This window comes from Excalfactoria chinensis, chromosome 22 (assembly GCF_039878825.1).
Source record: "Excalfactoria chinensis isolate bCotChi1 chromosome 22, bCotChi1.hap2, whole genome shotgun sequence".
NCBI lineage: Eukaryota > Metazoa > Chordata > Aves > Galliformes > Phasianidae > Excalfactoria > Excalfactoria chinensis.
Window position 1 is genome coordinate 4,937,004 of NC_092846.1, and position 15,151 is coordinate 4,952,154.

The window sequence follows — 15,151 nt, forward strand, 5'->3', positions numbered from 1 at the left end:
CCTTCCCAAGGTGTGGGTAGCACAGCTCTCTGCTGCTATCCTATCTTGGGCCGGGTGGGACAAGCCCTGGTCTCTGTAAGCCCGCCAGGAAACCTCTGTGTGTAGCTGGCACCACAGCTGGGTCCTCGTGTCCTGTTGGTGCACAAGCAAGGTTTTGCTGTTGCTAGAGAAACAGCCGATGATGCACCAAGGCAGCCAGCAGCTGCAAAAGCAAGTCCCCACGTCCTGCTGCATTCCAGCAGCGCCCATCACTGCATGGATTCTCTTGTTCAAGACAGTATTAATGTGGTTTTATTAACAGTGTGTGTGTGTATTAACCGGTTTGCTTTGCTTTTTCAGATTGAGTGTGCGCCCATCCTAACCCAGGAAGAACTCGCTTTGCAGCGGAAGAGCTCTTAAGAAGGCTCTTTCAGTTTGCTTCTGTTATTTATCTTATGACTGTGAGATGCAAGCACAGTGTTTTGCTCAACTTTGTACATCACGTTGCTGAAATGCCCAGTGAAACACAAACCTTCACCTCCCCGGGGAAGGGAAGAGAAACGGTGCAGGGACTCTCAGGCCACATCATGCTCAATTGCTCAGACAGGCGCTTCTGTTGTTCTCTGGCAGCAAAACATGGGAGCTGGGTCAGCTGCAGAAACGCTTCCTCTCCCCTGGGCTCCCTCCCCAACCCCACGTCCAAAAGCCAGCCCTGGGTCAGCTGGGGCTCCACAGTGGTGCTGCCCACTGCCAGGCTGGTACGTCTCCTCAGCTGAGTTTCTGGTGCAGTTTTCCTGTTCAGAACATTGGGTGGAAGAGGCACAGAAACTCCTGATGGCGCTCTCCCAAGAGAGAGCTGCGTAAACTGGAGCTGGATGGGGTTCTTAAAAAGCAAAACGAGAGACACCTGCTTGAGTGGTGGCAGATGTGCACCGCAGTCCCCCAGCACTGTGCTGGGCTTTGGACCTCAGCCCCATTCCTGCAGCGTGTGAACGTAAGAGGGAGAGAGAGCCCAGGGAGAGCTGCTGAAGCCAGTTTCTGTGCTGCATCCCCCCCAGGAAGGTGCTCCAGCTGTAACCTCCTGCCTTGCTTTTCAGCCATGTGCGCAGCGAGGCGCAGTCCCGGTACTAACACCTCTTTCCCCCTCTGCTCTGACCACAGACGCTGCAGGAGCAGCAGGCAGCCCGCGCACAGAACCTGGCTGAGCTCAGCTCCTGGCTGGCAGCAGCTGAGGACACGCTGGTGGAGCAGCAACGAGCAGCCAGCCAAGGAGACCTGCCTGCCTTACAGCAGAGGCAAAGCGATGTGAAGGTCAGTGCTTTGAAACAGGAGGCTGGGAGGGTTGGTGCTGCCTTGGGAATGCCTGGAGCCTTATGGGATCATGCGGTTGTCTGCCCAGGAGCTGCAGAGGAACATGCAGAGCCGAGCCGCCTCCTTTGCCAACGTCCTGAAAAGCACAGAGGAGTTTTTGGAGGAGAACAAGGTGAAGATGGAGCCTGGAGAGCTGGCAGTACTGCAGGAGAAGCTTCAGCATGCCAAGGAGCAGTACCATTCCCTGCAGGAGAGGACAGAGATGGCCCAGAAGGAGCTGGAAAGTGCTGTGACTGCTGCAGTGCAGCAGGAGACCAAGAAGGTAACGTGCCTGGCTGAGGGCAGCGCGGGCTGCTCAATGGATTCAGACTCATTTGAGTCCCTGAATGAGTCCAACAATGCTCTGTTCTCACTGCCCTCACATTGCCCTGGTTGTGGAGGTAGTGGATCACAAAGCGTCCTTGGTTGAGCCTTGGGGTGGGCACTGAGCACCTCCACACACCTGTGAGATGTATCCACAGCCCTCTGGGGTGTGTGGCCCCATGTTGCATCGGGGTGAAAAGCAGCACTTTGCTGAGTGTGGGTAAAAGGGATCGTTCTTACCCAAAGCCTTTGTGATTTCAGGTGAAAGCTGCCAAAGAGCTGCAGGAGAACAGCAATAAGATTGACACGCTCCTGAGCTGGGTGGCATCGCTGGAGCAGAAGGGAGAAATCCCACAGTACAGACTGCACCCTGCTGAGCGAGCTGGGAAGGGTGCAGGGGACATCCCTGATGGACACGTGGTGGGAGCAGGCAGCACTGCCGAGAGCCTGGATGAGCAGTTTGAGGGACTGAAGGTCAGGGCTGATGCCTCATTCCCTCAAAGCTCCCTGCCTGTGCATGTGGGTTGGGTGATGGATGGGTCTGGCCTCCAAAGCACACGTTGGGGTGGTTTTCCCTATGGGGAACTCCTGGGAAGTCCCTGCCTGACCTGAAGGATGCGTGGTGGGCAGTGGTGGAGCTGGCACCAGGCACGGTGCAACCAGCATAATGAGAGAACAGTGCCCTTAATGAGAAGGGTTACTTCTGTCCTGCCTCTTTAGCACTGCAGCTTCATGCAGGGCTCAGCCCCGCACACAGCCCCACTGCATCCTTCTGCACGTGCTGCGGGGGTTTGGGTGCAGTGCAGTCATGGGGGTCACTGCTGCATGTTGGTCGGTGTGTTCCAGGCCCAGCACCAGGAGCTGCTGTCCCAGCAGCAGGACGTCATCCTGGCGACGCAGGCAGCGCAGGCGTTCCTGGACAAGCACGGCCAAAGCCTGCCTGAGGACGAGAGGGCCCGGCTGCAGGGCGGGCTGGCGGAGCTGAAGGAGCGCTATGCGGCGTCCCTGGCGCGTGCCGAGGTGCAGCTGAAGCAAGTGCAAGTGCTGAGGGATGAGCTGCAGAAGTTCTTGCGGGACCACGGGGAGTTCGAGGCCTGGCTGCAGCAGGCGGAGCAGGACCTGGAGGGGATGTGCAAAGGGGACGGCGACCCGGAGTCCATCCGGCAGCTGCTGCTCCGGCAGAGCAGCTTCTCTGAGGATGTCATCTCCCACAAAGGCGACCTGCGCTTCATCACCATGTCGGGTCAGAAGGTGCTGGATGCCGAGGGAGCTGCGGGGGATGCAGGATCATCTGGGAGCGTGGTGAAGAGCAAGCTGGAGGATGCGAGCCAGCGGTATACCACGCTGCACTGCAAGGTACCTGGAGGGCTTTGAAACCCTGGGATTCCTGGGCATTTTCTGTCTGCTGTCATCTTGTGTGCATCCTCCCCTTGTGTCTCTTTGCTCCTTTGCAGTGTACCAGGCTCGGCTCCCACCTGAGCGCCCTGCTGGACCATTACCAGCAGTTCCAGGAGGTGGCAGAGTCTCTCCAGACGTGGCTGGAGGACAGTGAAGCTGCAGTTGGGAAGCTGCTGTCAGAGAGCATTTCTTCCGATCCCGCAGCTCTCCAGGAGCAGCTCGCCAGCACAGGGGTGCGTGGGGCTCAGGTCATCTCCTGGGGGAGTGCTGGAGCACATACAGAGCCTCTGCTCTGCAGCCTCAGTGCTGGACATCAGTAGCAAGAGATTCAGACTGCTCTTGTATTGCTGGCTGGGTGCTGTGCTGTACCCGCAGGCTCTGCAGTCACTGCAGGTTGTTCTGGGAGGTGCTGAGCTTGAGAATGAGGGGCCCAGGGGGTGCCCCAATGGAATGTAGGGAGGAAATTCCCCCATTGTGAGTGTCCCCAAACAGCCTGACCCAGTGCTGGGGTCAGCCCTGCCTGCAGCCTTCTGACCTACATTATTTGTAGGGTTTGTTGGTTAGCAGAACAGGGATCCTCAGGGTTTAAATGGAGCATCACGCTCCCCGTGGGCGAGGGTCTCTTATGTGTGGCTGACACCAACTTTGTCTTGTGCCAAAGCAGCAGCTGCAGGGAAACCTCGCTGAGCATCAGGTGCCAGTGGAGAAGCTCCAGAAAGCAGCTCGGTCTCTGCTGGAGGTGCAAGGAGAGCCGGCCCCGGATCACAGGCACATTCAGGAAACAACAGGTAAAACAACCACAGCAGGGAGCAGCCGCTGGTGTGGCAGCAATGGATGGGGACAGACTGAAAAGCAATGAGGATAGTCACTCTACATCTGCTGGTCTCTGCAGACGCCATCGTGAGCCGCTTCCAGAGCCTCTCCCAGCAGATGGCCGAGCGCTCAGACCTGCTGCAGAAATCCATCGCACAGTCCCAGAGTGTCCAGGAGAGCCTGGAGAGCCTCCTGCACTCAGTAGCTGATATTGAGAGGAGTCTGAGCACGGAGCAGTTGGGCGCGCTCTCCTCCGCCGCCATCCAGGACTCTTTGGCCAGCAGCGCGGTAAGGCCCCACCTCAAAGCACAGAACCACAGCACGGCTGGGTTGGGAACCTCAAAGCCCATCCAGTCCCAACCTCTGCTGTGGGCTGGTTGCCCCCCGCCAGTTCAGGCTGCCCCTCTGTGGCCTCGGACTCCTCCAGGAGAGGGCGCCCACAGATGCGTGCTGCTGTTCCATGGGGCAGCGCAGCCTCTCTGTGCCTGTTTGGTTTGCTCCTTCCTAATGAGGCATCCTGTGTGTGCTGCTCCCACCAGAAGCTGAAGCAGGACATCGCCCGGCAGAGGAGCTGCCTGGAAGCCACCCGTGAGATGGTGACGCGCTTTGCGGAGACGGCGGATGGCAGCACAGCTGCTGCCCTGCAGGGCAAGCTGGAGGAGGCGGCGGAGCGCTTTGGAAGGCTGTGCCAGCAGCAGCAGGAGAAAGAGGAGGTGCTGAAGGGTCTCCTGCCCAAGGTGGAGCAGTATGAGCAGCTCTCGGAGAAGCTGCAGCAGTTCACGGAGAGCAGAGCACGGATGCTGGCATCTGGGAACCAGCCGGAGCGGGACATCGCTCGCTTTTCCCAGCACCTCCAGGTGAGCTGCGCCTTCCCCTGCCCAAAGGAGGGAGTGGGTTCTGCCTGCACAGCGCTCCCGAGTGCTGCCGTTCTGTGGGGTTTGCACCCTGCACACGCAGCCCCCATCATGGGCCACAGGAACCTGCTGGTTGCTTGAGGAAGGGAGCGAGGCTGGAGCAGCTGAGGCTGTTTGCAGCAGGGAGAGCTGGGAATGGCATTTCTTTGAAGCCAGCCCAATCTTCTGACGGGATCAGTGTCCTGGGGGCTGATCCAAATATAGGGAGGCTTTACCAGTTAAAGCCTCCGTAGGTTAATAAGCAAAACACCCAAGTGTTGGCAGCAAGTGCAGCACAGGATGTGACCCAGCAGTGAGTCCTGGTGGCCAGCAGCGGCTGTGTGGACTCTTCGCTCAGGTTCCCTACAAGTGCTGTCCTGTGGGGCACGGTTTGCCCGCAGGAGCAGAAAAGCTGCTGATGTAAAACAAGGTGTTTGTGCTATGCTGGATTGGGGTGGCCCAGTCTGGGTTTCCCTTCGTATTTACTGTGTGACCTTAAGCCAGCGCCAGGGAAAGGGCAGGGAGAAGTGGGATTTGGTGCCGCAGCTGGTTTAGGGATATAGTGAGCCAGAGCTTCAGGAACATGGTCCTGAGCCCTGCCTGTCTGTCTGCCTCTGGTGCAATGTATGGTGCTGCCTGCAGAGGGTCTGCAGCTCACCAGGGCACAGGGCTGTCCTTTCATCCCCCTCCTTAAATCTGCTGAGGGCACGGCCAGCATCACCCTTTGCTTCTGGCAGGAGCTGAACGTGGAGCTGGGGCAGCACCAGGAGGACCTGGCTGCTCTGGAGCAGCTGGCTGTGGAGCTGGGTGCCAACGGCTTTGTGCCCGGTGCTGCTGCACAACAGGAGAAGCTGCAGAATCTGAAGGAGGAGTTCCTGCAGCTGCAGAAGGTGGCAAAGGAGAGGTGAGCCTCGGTCTGACCCCCCAGAGCCTTCGCAGCCTGAGCAGGGCCCCGTCAGCTCTGCTTTTTGTTGGGGGTTGGGAGATGCACAAGCAAAGCCTTCCTGCTTCCCATCCCACACCGGGAGCTCAGCGCAGCTCTCTGCAGCTGACACGTTATAAAAAGCCCTGGCTGGGGGCGGCTGGAACATTCCCAGTGCTGCGGAGCCGCGTTCGCACATTGCTGAGAGCGTGGGCCGGCACAGCCCGTCCTGTGGGGGCATCACGGGTGACGGAGCAGAGCAGGGTGATCCCTGGCATTGGGTTAGAGGTGCTTCAGCAGCATCCTGAGCTTGACTCAGCCCTTGGGAGCACGAGTAGGGTTGGAGCAGCAGCTTGCCTGTGTCCTGGGGGGAGGCTGCAAGCTACATCTCCCAGCTCCTGAACTGCAAGGGAGGTGATGGGGCAAAAGCAGCAGAATTCCACACTAAGCCCTGTAGCTCAGCACCATGCAGTGGCTGCTCACAGCCCCAGCAGTGTGAGCCCCCCGGCTGCCCCGTGCACAGTTCCTAAGCAGCATCTGCTGCTGCTAATAAAAAGATGGGTTCTTGGAGACACAACTGTGCTGCATTGAAGCGTCAGTCATTGCGAGGCGAAGCACGAGCTCTGACCATCCAAAACCTTTTCACTCGCAGAGAAAGGGACGCCTCGTCCTGCCAGGAGCAGCTGGACGAGTTTCGGAGGTTGGTGGCAGCCCTGCGGAGGTGGCTGAAGGACAGCGAGGGCAAAGTGCCGCCCCTGGACACCTCGCTGGGCACCCAGGAGCTGCAGCGGCGCAGGCAGCGGGTCCAGGTGGGCAGAGGGAGCTGGAGGAGCTGCTGTGAAAGTGCTGGAGTGGGGAATAAATGGTTTGTGTCCTGGGGCTGCTTTGGGCTCTCAGTGATGCTTCTCTGCTGGACTGCAGCCCCCCCTGTGTGCGGGCATCCCGTGGTGTGCAGAGGAGGGAGCAGAGCAGTGGTCCTCCCACATACAGCACATTTCCCTTCCTCCACCCCCAGCTTTGTCAGGGGTTTAGGATTTGTTGCTGTGTGCTTTTCTTTGTTAGACATCAAAGGCAGCCTTAAATCAAGATGCATCCTCGGGACCCAAACAATTCCAGGGCCACAATGGGGGTCCTGCAGCATCCCTGTGGGTTGGCATGAGGGCTGTGTGGGATGGATACGGAGTGCTGTGGGAGCAGCCACTGACTGCAGCCTTTGCCTCCATGCAGGAGCTGCTGGAGGAGTGGTCAGGGAAGGGCCCACAGGTGGAGGAGCTCAGCCACAGGGGGACCCTCCTGGAGAACCTGATTGTGGAGATCACAGCCCCCGACAGTCAGACCAAGGCGGGTGAGTGGCAGCCCTGCTCATGAGGAGGGCTCCTTCCTTCACAGACCTATACGAGCAGCTTCTGTTAGCCTGCATTCAGCCAGAAATGAGGTTACCTGCCCTTCTGACCAAACTTCAGATGACTTCAGAGGTGGTTCGGCCCAGCAAGCAGTCAGGCTGTTGTGTTTGTGCCTCAGTCACTTACTCTGAGCCTGCCAGCACCAGGCACAGCAGCTTGGTCCCAGGGGCTGCCCTATAGAGAGCACTGCGTTGGTGCTCAGCATGGGGAGGTCTGGGCCTTATAACCATGTGTGGGCTCCATATCCACATGGAATGGGAGGCTGTGGTGCTCAGGCGGGGTTTACTGATCTCCTTTCTGGCTTTGAGTCTGTGGAGCAGTGAGATTATGTCTGGTTTGTTTGGAAACCAGCTGAAGTTTGTCTTCCAGCTCGTGAGAACGAGGCCCTGGACTCTCCCCTCTGATGGGCCTTTATGGGAATGTACAGTCTGTGCTTATTTCTTGGGGTTGATGAGCAGTTCAATGGGGAAACTTCCACGAACAGCCTGCAGGGTGTGTGGAACCAGGAGCTGGCGTGCAGTGCCAGCCAAAGCTCAGCTGCTCACTCAGTGTGCCGTCAAATATGTAAAAGAGGGGAGCTGTAGGTCAGCTGTCAGCGTGCTCAGTGCCAAGGGCTGTGTTGTCACACTGTGCTCCTGTCCGCTTGCTGTGCGCAGTCCTAACACGTCTGTCTTGTCCTCCTGTCTGTCCCCATCCCCTCCGCTCAGGTTCTGTGCTGCCCGCAGTGGGGCCTCTGGGCAGCGTGAATGGATTCCACACTTGCAAAGGTGAGAGCGCTCCGCTGCGCGTCCACATCCGCTTTGTGCATTTCCATCTGTGAGACATCAGCCCCAGTGTGACACCATCAGCATCCTGTCAAAGTGAAATGGGCCTGCAGATGGGCTCAGTGACACCAACGGGGTGGATGTGGGTCAGGCTGAAGGACAGGCATTGCCCCGACACCATCAGATGATGCCAGGGCTGATAGATGGAGATCGTCGCAGGGCCTGCAATTAAATCTGTTGGTTCGCAGGGATTATAATGCCATCCAGCCCTTCCGGCTGAAGAGCATCTTAATTATTGCCCGTTATCTGCTTCTAGTTCACGAGCTTTGTTTGCAAACTGTCAGCACATGTTGGTGGGGGGGGCAGAGCGCTGGGGTGACATGGTGCCACTGAGTGACACTGCGGCTCAGCCAGGGCTGCCCAGGGCCGAGTCGGTGCCTGCCGGCGCCGTGCTGTGGGGCCGCGCTCCTCATCCCAGGCTGCTGTTTTTGGCAACAGATCTGACCGAGATCCAGTGCGACGTGTCGGACGTCAGCCGGCAGTATGAGGGTCTCGGCGCGGCGCTGCGGGAGCGCCTGCAGCAGCTCTCAGCCATGCTGGAGAGGATGCAAGCGGTGCAGGAGGAAGCGGGCGCTGTGCTGCAGTGGTTGGAGTCGAAGGAGCGGGCGCTGTCGGAGCTGGAAGCCTCCTCCTCACCCACCAAGACGGAGACCGTGCGGGCTCAGGCCGAGCACAACAAGGTGACCCCACAGAGCAGCCAGGTGGAAGTGCTGGATCTGCCCCGAGGACACTTGGGTGCTCCCACACTTGGTGCCCTCGGGCATTTATTTGGCTCTGCTGTGCTTGTAGCTGCCCTCCCAGCTCCCCGTGGGAAGCAGTTCCCACCCGTGGTGCTCTGGGAGCCAAGATGGCTCGTGCTGCTGCTGAAAAATGAAGCGATTCCATTAAAGTGCAAAGAGCAGAAATTGCTCTTCTCCAGCTTGTAGCTGCCGCTTCATTCCCCCTCAGTGGCTCTGCTCTTTTGTGCTGCATCTAACAAAGTTCCAATGATCCTTTCCAGGCATTCCTGGCTGAATTGGAACAGAATTCTGGAAAGATCCAGAAGGTTAAAGAAGCACTTTCTGACTTGCTGGAGAAATATCCCGATTCTCCGGAAGCAGCAAACTGGAAGAAGATGCAGGACGACCTGAGTAAGTGCCTGCAGCGCTGTCGGGAGGTTTCTGTCTCGAAGCATCACATTAGAAGTGATTCCGGGCTGCAGGACGGCTCCAAAGTCACAGCAGAGCAGAGTCGCTTCTAATTAACATGCAGTAAATAGCGACCTTATCTGCGAGCTGTCTGGTGCACAAGGTGTTCCAGAGACGAGCTCTGTTCTGATTAATGAGCTCTCCATGATGGATGTCTATTTTAAAGGCTTGTCTCCTTAAATTACTTCTTTAAAAAAGAAAACAAAACAAGCATCAGCATCACGAGTTGATTACTTTGATTAAAAGCTGCGTTGCTAGATATGAAATTCGGGTCGTTAGCAAGGGTGCTGCAGGTAATTGAGTGTTGACTAAACAAGGCAGTGTGTTTAAAAAGAAGCCCAGCGAGTCCCTGCTTAGAAATAGCAGGAATGTGTTCATGGAGTTCTCCATCCAGGAGATGTGAACGTGGTGCTTGAGGGCTGACACAGGGGAGCATCCATTTATCGGGGCTGTGTTGGAGCCAGAGGTGGGAGGGGGCTGTCCAAGGTCAGACGAGCTGTTGGCAGCAGTGCCTGCATTGCAGAGATGCCTCTTGTGAGGTTTGTTCTGTGAGCTTCGAGACCACGGGGCCATTATGGATGGGTGATGGCTTCTTAGATGGAGAGTGAATAGAGCTAGGTGTAAGAAGCCAGAGCTCTCCTATCCCGGGTGAACCAGGGGGAGGGTGCGGAGCCGTCCCAGCCCAGGGCAGCACAACCAACACCAGCTCTGTGCAGACTGCAGGTGGGAACGAGCCAGCCAGGCGACAGCCGAGCGGCAGCAGAAGCTGGAGGAGTCGGCCAACCAGCTGGCCAGCTTCCAGGCTGCCGAGGCGCAGCTGCGGCCGTGGCTGATGGAGAAGGAGCTGATGATGAGTGTGCTGGGACCCCTCTCCATCGATCCCAACATGCTGAACGCACAGAAGCAGCAGGTCCAGGTGAGCTGGTGCTACATCACAGGTTAGGGGTGATGGGGGAGGTGCTGCTTGTGGCCCACAGGGTGGAAGATGGCACTTCTTCATAGGATTCTGTAATCGTGGAGGTTGGAAGAGATCTCTGTGATCGCAGTGTCCAACCATTGACCCGTCTCCACCATTCCCGCTCTTAGAACCACAGAATCATTCAGGTTGGAGAAGACATCCGAGGTCACCAAGTCCAACCCCAGCCCACCCCCACTGTGTCCACTGACCACGTCCCTCGGAGCCGCATCTCTGTGGCTCTGGAGCACCTCCAGTGATGGTGATCTCAGGGTTCTGCTCCTAAGTGCACGAAAACCTGCTGGGAATGAGCTGAGATGGGTGCAGTGCTCGGTTCCCTGCTCTGGTCTGACTCATCAGTGAATCACTTGGCCCCTGTTGGAGAGTGAAACGGCTCTAAACAAGACCTGCGCTGATGCTCTGCAGGACTTATTGATGCTGCCCCTCAGTGGGCTGCCAGCCCCTACCAGCTGCTTCCAAATACTGCCATGTCCGTAACCGACTGGCCACGTCACAAAATGAAAGGCCCTGGTTAACGTAATTAGATTCCCATTTAACTGATTTATGTTACGTTACGCAGCAGTAGGACTACTAAGAGAGAAAGCAAAGTGCTCTATCACTGCAGTCACAGACTCCCAGCTTTTTAAGTTGCACAGTCACCATAAATTGCAATGCCCAATGGCCGTCCCATCCCAGGAGCATCTTGCTTTGCTCCTAGGGGCTCTGTGGGCTGGGTGAAGCCCTTGGAGGTCTGGTTTGTTTTGACTGTGTGTACTCAGAGCTGTCAGTGTCATGCAAACATTTTTATGTTATTTCTGTTCCAGTTTATGCTGAAGGAATTTGAAGCTCGCAGACAACAGCACGAGCAGCTCAACCAGGCAGCCCAGAGCATCCTCACCGGCCCCAGAGATGTTTCCCCATCCACCAACCAAGTGCGGGAGGAGCTCCAAGGGGTCAACCAGAAATGGTCCGAGCTGACAGAACGCCTCAACTCCCGCTCCAGCCAGATTGACCAAGCCATAGTGAAGAGCACCCAGTACCAGGAGCTCCTCCAGGGCCTCTCTGAGAAGGTGAAGGCAGTCGGGCAGCGCCTGAGCAGCCAATCTGCCGTCAGCACACAGCCCGACGCGGTGAAGCAGCAGCTGGAGGAGACCAGTGAGATCCGCTCGGACCTGGAGCAGCTGGAGGAGGAGATTGCAGAGGCTCAGACTCTCTGTGACGGCCTGTCTGTCCTGATCGGGGAGCAGTATCTCAAAGATGAGCTACGGAAACGGCTTGAAACGGTGGCTCTTCCTCTCAAAGGGCTGGAAGATCTGGCAGGTGAGACAGCACGGAGGTGTGAGGAGGGTTTCCCCTTCTGCATTGTAAGAGACTGCGCTCAGAAATTGGTCAGGGCTGCAGAGACTACTGCATTATCTCTACCAGTTGTTTCAGAAATTCATGAACCGGTGCGCGATGCTAGTGATGCAATGGAAAACTCCTTCCTGTTAATCAAAACACAGTTGGTGCATCTGAGCTGAGTTTAAATAATTGCTCTTCATTTATTTGATTCCAGCTTAATTGTTGCCTTCTAATCTTATTTCCATTGCAGCCGACCGGATGAACCGACTGCAGACCGCGCTTGCGAGTTCCCAGCAGTTCCAGCATATGTTTGATGAACTCAGGACCTGGCTCGATGACAAACTGTGCCAGCAAGCTCGGAGCCAACCTATTTCTGCTAAACTGGAGAGGCTCCAGAGCCAAATTCAGGAGCAAGAGGAGTTCCAGAAGAGTCTCAACCAACACAGTGGCTCCTATGAGATGATTGTGGCCGAGGGGGAATCGTTGCTGCTCTCTGTCCAGCCTGGGGAGGAGAAGACCACCCTGCAAAACCAACTGGTCAGCCTCAAAATGCACTGGGAAGAGCTGAGCAAGCAGGCAGCCGACAGGCACTCCAGGCTGAAGGACTGCCTGCAGAAGGCCCACAAGTACCAGCGGCACATGGAAGACCTCCTGCCTTGGGTGGAGGACTGCAAGGCCAAGATGTCGGAGCTGGAGGTAACGCTGGACCCGGTGCAGCTGGAGGCCACGCTGCTGCGCTCCAGGGCTCTGCTGGGTGACGTGGAGAAGCGGCGCTCGGTGCTGGAGATGCTGAACAGTGCTGCCGACGTCCTGATCGACGCCTCGCAGAGCGATGAGGACGACATCCGAGACGAGAAGGCCGCCATCAACCAGGAGATGGATGCCATCACGGAGGAGCTGCAAGCCAAGACGGGCTCTATCGACGAGATGTCGCAGAGGCTCAAGGAGTTTCAGGAGAGCTTCAAGAACATTGAGAAGAAGCTGGAAGGGGCAAAGCACCAGCTGGAGATCTTTGAGGCGCTGGGGCCGCAAGCCTGCAGCAACAAGAACCTGGAGAAGCTGAGGGCGCAGCAGGAGGTGCTGCAGGCGCTGGAGCCGCAGGTGGATTATCTGAAGCACTTCACACGAGGGCTGGTGGAAGACGCTCCCGATGGGTCGGACTGCTCCCAGCTCCTGGGCCAAGCGGACGTGGCTCAGGAAGAGTTCAAAGCAGTGAGGCAGAAAGTGAACGACTGCTGCGTGCTGATGGAAAACAAGCTGGAAGGGATCGGCCAGTTCACGGGTCGGGTGAGGGAGATGTTCTCACAGCTGGCAGACCTCGACGACGAACTGGACGGCATGGGGCCCACTGGGAGGGATGCCGACAGCCTTCAGTCCCAGGCAGAGGACATTCGCACGTTCTTGAGCAAACTGCAGGGGCTGAAGGCCGACATTGAGGCTTCTGAAAGTGAGTGCAAGAAGATGCTTGAGGATGAGGGGAGCCCTGATTTATTAGGGCTGAAACGTGAACTGGAGACGCTGAGTAAGCAGTGCAGCAAACTGACCGAGAGGGGCAGGAGCCGACAGGAGCAGGTGGAGACCACGCTGGCACGCGTTGAGGATTTCTACAGCAGATTGAAGGAGCTGACCCACATGACAACGGCAGCAGAGGAGAGCGAGGCTCTGCAGTGGGTGGTGGGCACGGAGGTTGAGACCATCAATCAGCAGCTGGCCGACTTCAAGGTAGGTCCTTGTGCTGTAGCATGTCTTACGCTGTTCCTTGTGTTTGAACGACTGTCCATTGGGAAGGACCAGTGTTGGGTAAGACCAGTGTCTGTTGGGTAGGACTAATCTGTTGTGGCTTTTTGCCTTTTTTTTTTGCTATGTTGTGTTTTGGATGCAGTAAAATACTGTTGCTCAGGAGGATACAAAATCAACTGCTGGCCTTGATAGTCCACAATGAAAAGATGCAGTAAGATTTTGGGACCAGGTGGAAAAAGGTCTTTTCCCACCTCTCCCTGTGGTGTGTAATGGTGTGCCAGTGCCTCCTGGGCCTTTGGAGGTGGTTGGTATGTAGGGTTGGAGGAAGAAGAAATGTGTTTGGGATGTTGGCTTAATCTGAGCCAGTCTTTTTACCTGGCACACCATTCCCACACGTTGTTCACTTCTGTGAACACTCATACATCCATTTCTTCTTGCCTTGGGTACAAATAAGGCTACAAATAACTGTGGCAGGTGAGAGACTCACAGGGAGAGACACCAAGGCAGAGTTTGCAATGGTTGGGGGATTTTCTTGTTTCCCACCAAGAGCTGACGGGGGCCATCGAGTCTTGCATGAAATGCTGAGAAAAACGTTGGAGTGTGTTTGATTATAATAATTCTTTTAAGCGTTATTGTGGCGCTGGGTCATGCTGTTACTCTGCATTCATTACATTAACGTTTCTCAGGAGTGTTCTTGCTGTGAAACTTGTATTGCTGGTGTGCTGGTGATGGGCTGATTTACATCTGGCTGCTCGTTTCCTGGCCATAACTGGAACAGGGCGGGGGAGGCATTTCTACAGCCATTTACTTTTCATCTCATGGCTAATTGATCCCATTCCATCGCTCAGCAGCCCTGGGAGTCCTGCATTAGGTCGAGGTGTTTCTGTTTTGGGGGCTGCCCATCCTAAAAAGCCCTGAAGTGTTGGAGACTTGAGCTCACGTATCGTGTTGCTGTTATCTTTTGCGTTGGGCTGCATTAAAATTGTATCGTTTGGGAGGGACTGAATTTCATCACTGAACACGGTGCCGTTGCTTGCACTGAGTATATCCAGAGAGGAGTTTCCAGCCTGCGTGGCTGGCAGAGCAATGGCCCTGGGGATGACCCTTCACCCTGTGCTGCATCCTCATTGGGACTCACTCATTGCCTGCACTCTCTGCTTTGGAATCTTTGTGTGAAAGCTGCAGCAATGAGTTTTGCTCCTTCATGCCTGAGCATGAAGCGGGGGAGAAGCGATGGATGGAGCAATTGCTGTTACAAGGCAGCATTCCTCTCATGCACCATTCATGCAGAGAGTGAGGAGCGTGCGCGGTGCAGAGCAGATCTTTGCAAAGCCTCCTCCAAGGGAGGCTGGGACTGGGGTGTCTGCGTGGGGTGTAGGTGGGCTCTGTGAGCAGATAGCGTGTCCTAGGGCATCAATTTTAATGAACAGCTGTGTAAATGAGATGCAAATTAGGTGTGGCCCCAGGGCTCCCAGCACCTGCCAACAGCCCTGACAAAGGTGGGCACTTCTGGACTCATTGTGTCCATGTTTTAATCAAAGGAGATCTATTGAGGGCTGGCTGGGGCTGCAGCAGATGATGTGTGGAGCAGCTGACGCTCACAGCTCCCCATCTATTTTCCTTCTCCTGCCTGCAGACAGCCCTGGCTCTCACCCCACTGGGCCCTCAGTGCCTGGATGGAATGGGGAAGGAACCACCCCGCAGCAGCACTGCACGGGGAGGTGATGAGAGCCCCACATTGCTCAATGTGCTCCACTTAGGCAAGGCTGTTCTGTGCCAATAAAGCTTTTCTGCTTAAGGATGGAGGGAGGGAGAATCTCTGGACAGCAATAACTTAAGGCACACTCCCCTTTAGTTGAGTAGGTCAGGTTGCCCATGGCCCACAGAGCCCTGCAGGACCCCTCGGGGCTCAGACAGGAGCGGTGATGCGGTGAGCTGGGCCATGAGCAGCTTTAGGCATCTCACCATTCAGATACTGCTCTAATTCTGCTCCAGGCTCTCCCTACTTAACCCTAATTAGCC

General features: G+C 56.4%; 1 protein-coding gene across 22 annotated transcripts in view; it reads left to right on the top strand.

Moving 5' to 3' along the window:
* Positions 1-15,151, top strand: part of MACF1 (microtubule actin crosslinking factor 1) — a 110,090-nt gene that overhangs the window by 55,251 nt on the left and 39,688 nt on the right. For 20 of the 22 annotated variants that reach the window (XM_072355709.1, XM_072355708.1, XM_072355710.1 and 17 more), the window contains 17 exons: positions 1,141-1,290; positions 1,379-1,612; positions 1,915-2,127; positions 2,500-3,009; positions 3,108-3,284; positions 3,716-3,839; positions 3,944-4,152; positions 4,404-4,721; positions 5,495-5,661; positions 6,332-6,488; positions 6,907-7,024; positions 7,790-7,849; positions 8,345-8,586; positions 8,907-9,036; positions 9,810-10,009; positions 10,873-11,368; positions 11,640-13,111. In XM_072355709.1, the coding sequence (XP_072211810.1) occupies positions 1,141-1,290; positions 1,379-1,612; positions 1,915-2,127; positions 2,500-3,009; positions 3,108-3,284; positions 3,716-3,839; positions 3,944-4,152; positions 4,404-4,721; positions 5,495-5,661; positions 6,332-6,488; positions 6,907-7,024; positions 7,790-7,849; positions 8,345-8,586; positions 8,907-9,036; positions 9,810-10,009; positions 10,873-11,368; positions 11,640-13,111 (4,977 nt within the window). The remainder of the gene's footprint in view (positions 1-1,140; positions 1,291-1,378; positions 1,613-1,914; positions 2,128-2,499; positions 3,010-3,107; positions 3,285-3,715; positions 3,840-3,943; positions 4,153-4,403; positions 4,722-5,494; positions 5,662-6,331; positions 6,489-6,906; positions 7,025-7,789; positions 7,850-8,344; positions 8,587-8,906; positions 9,037-9,809; positions 10,010-10,872; positions 11,369-11,639; positions 13,112-15,151) is intronic. The other 2 variants (XM_072355712.1, XM_072355699.1) reach the window with 1 other exon arrangement.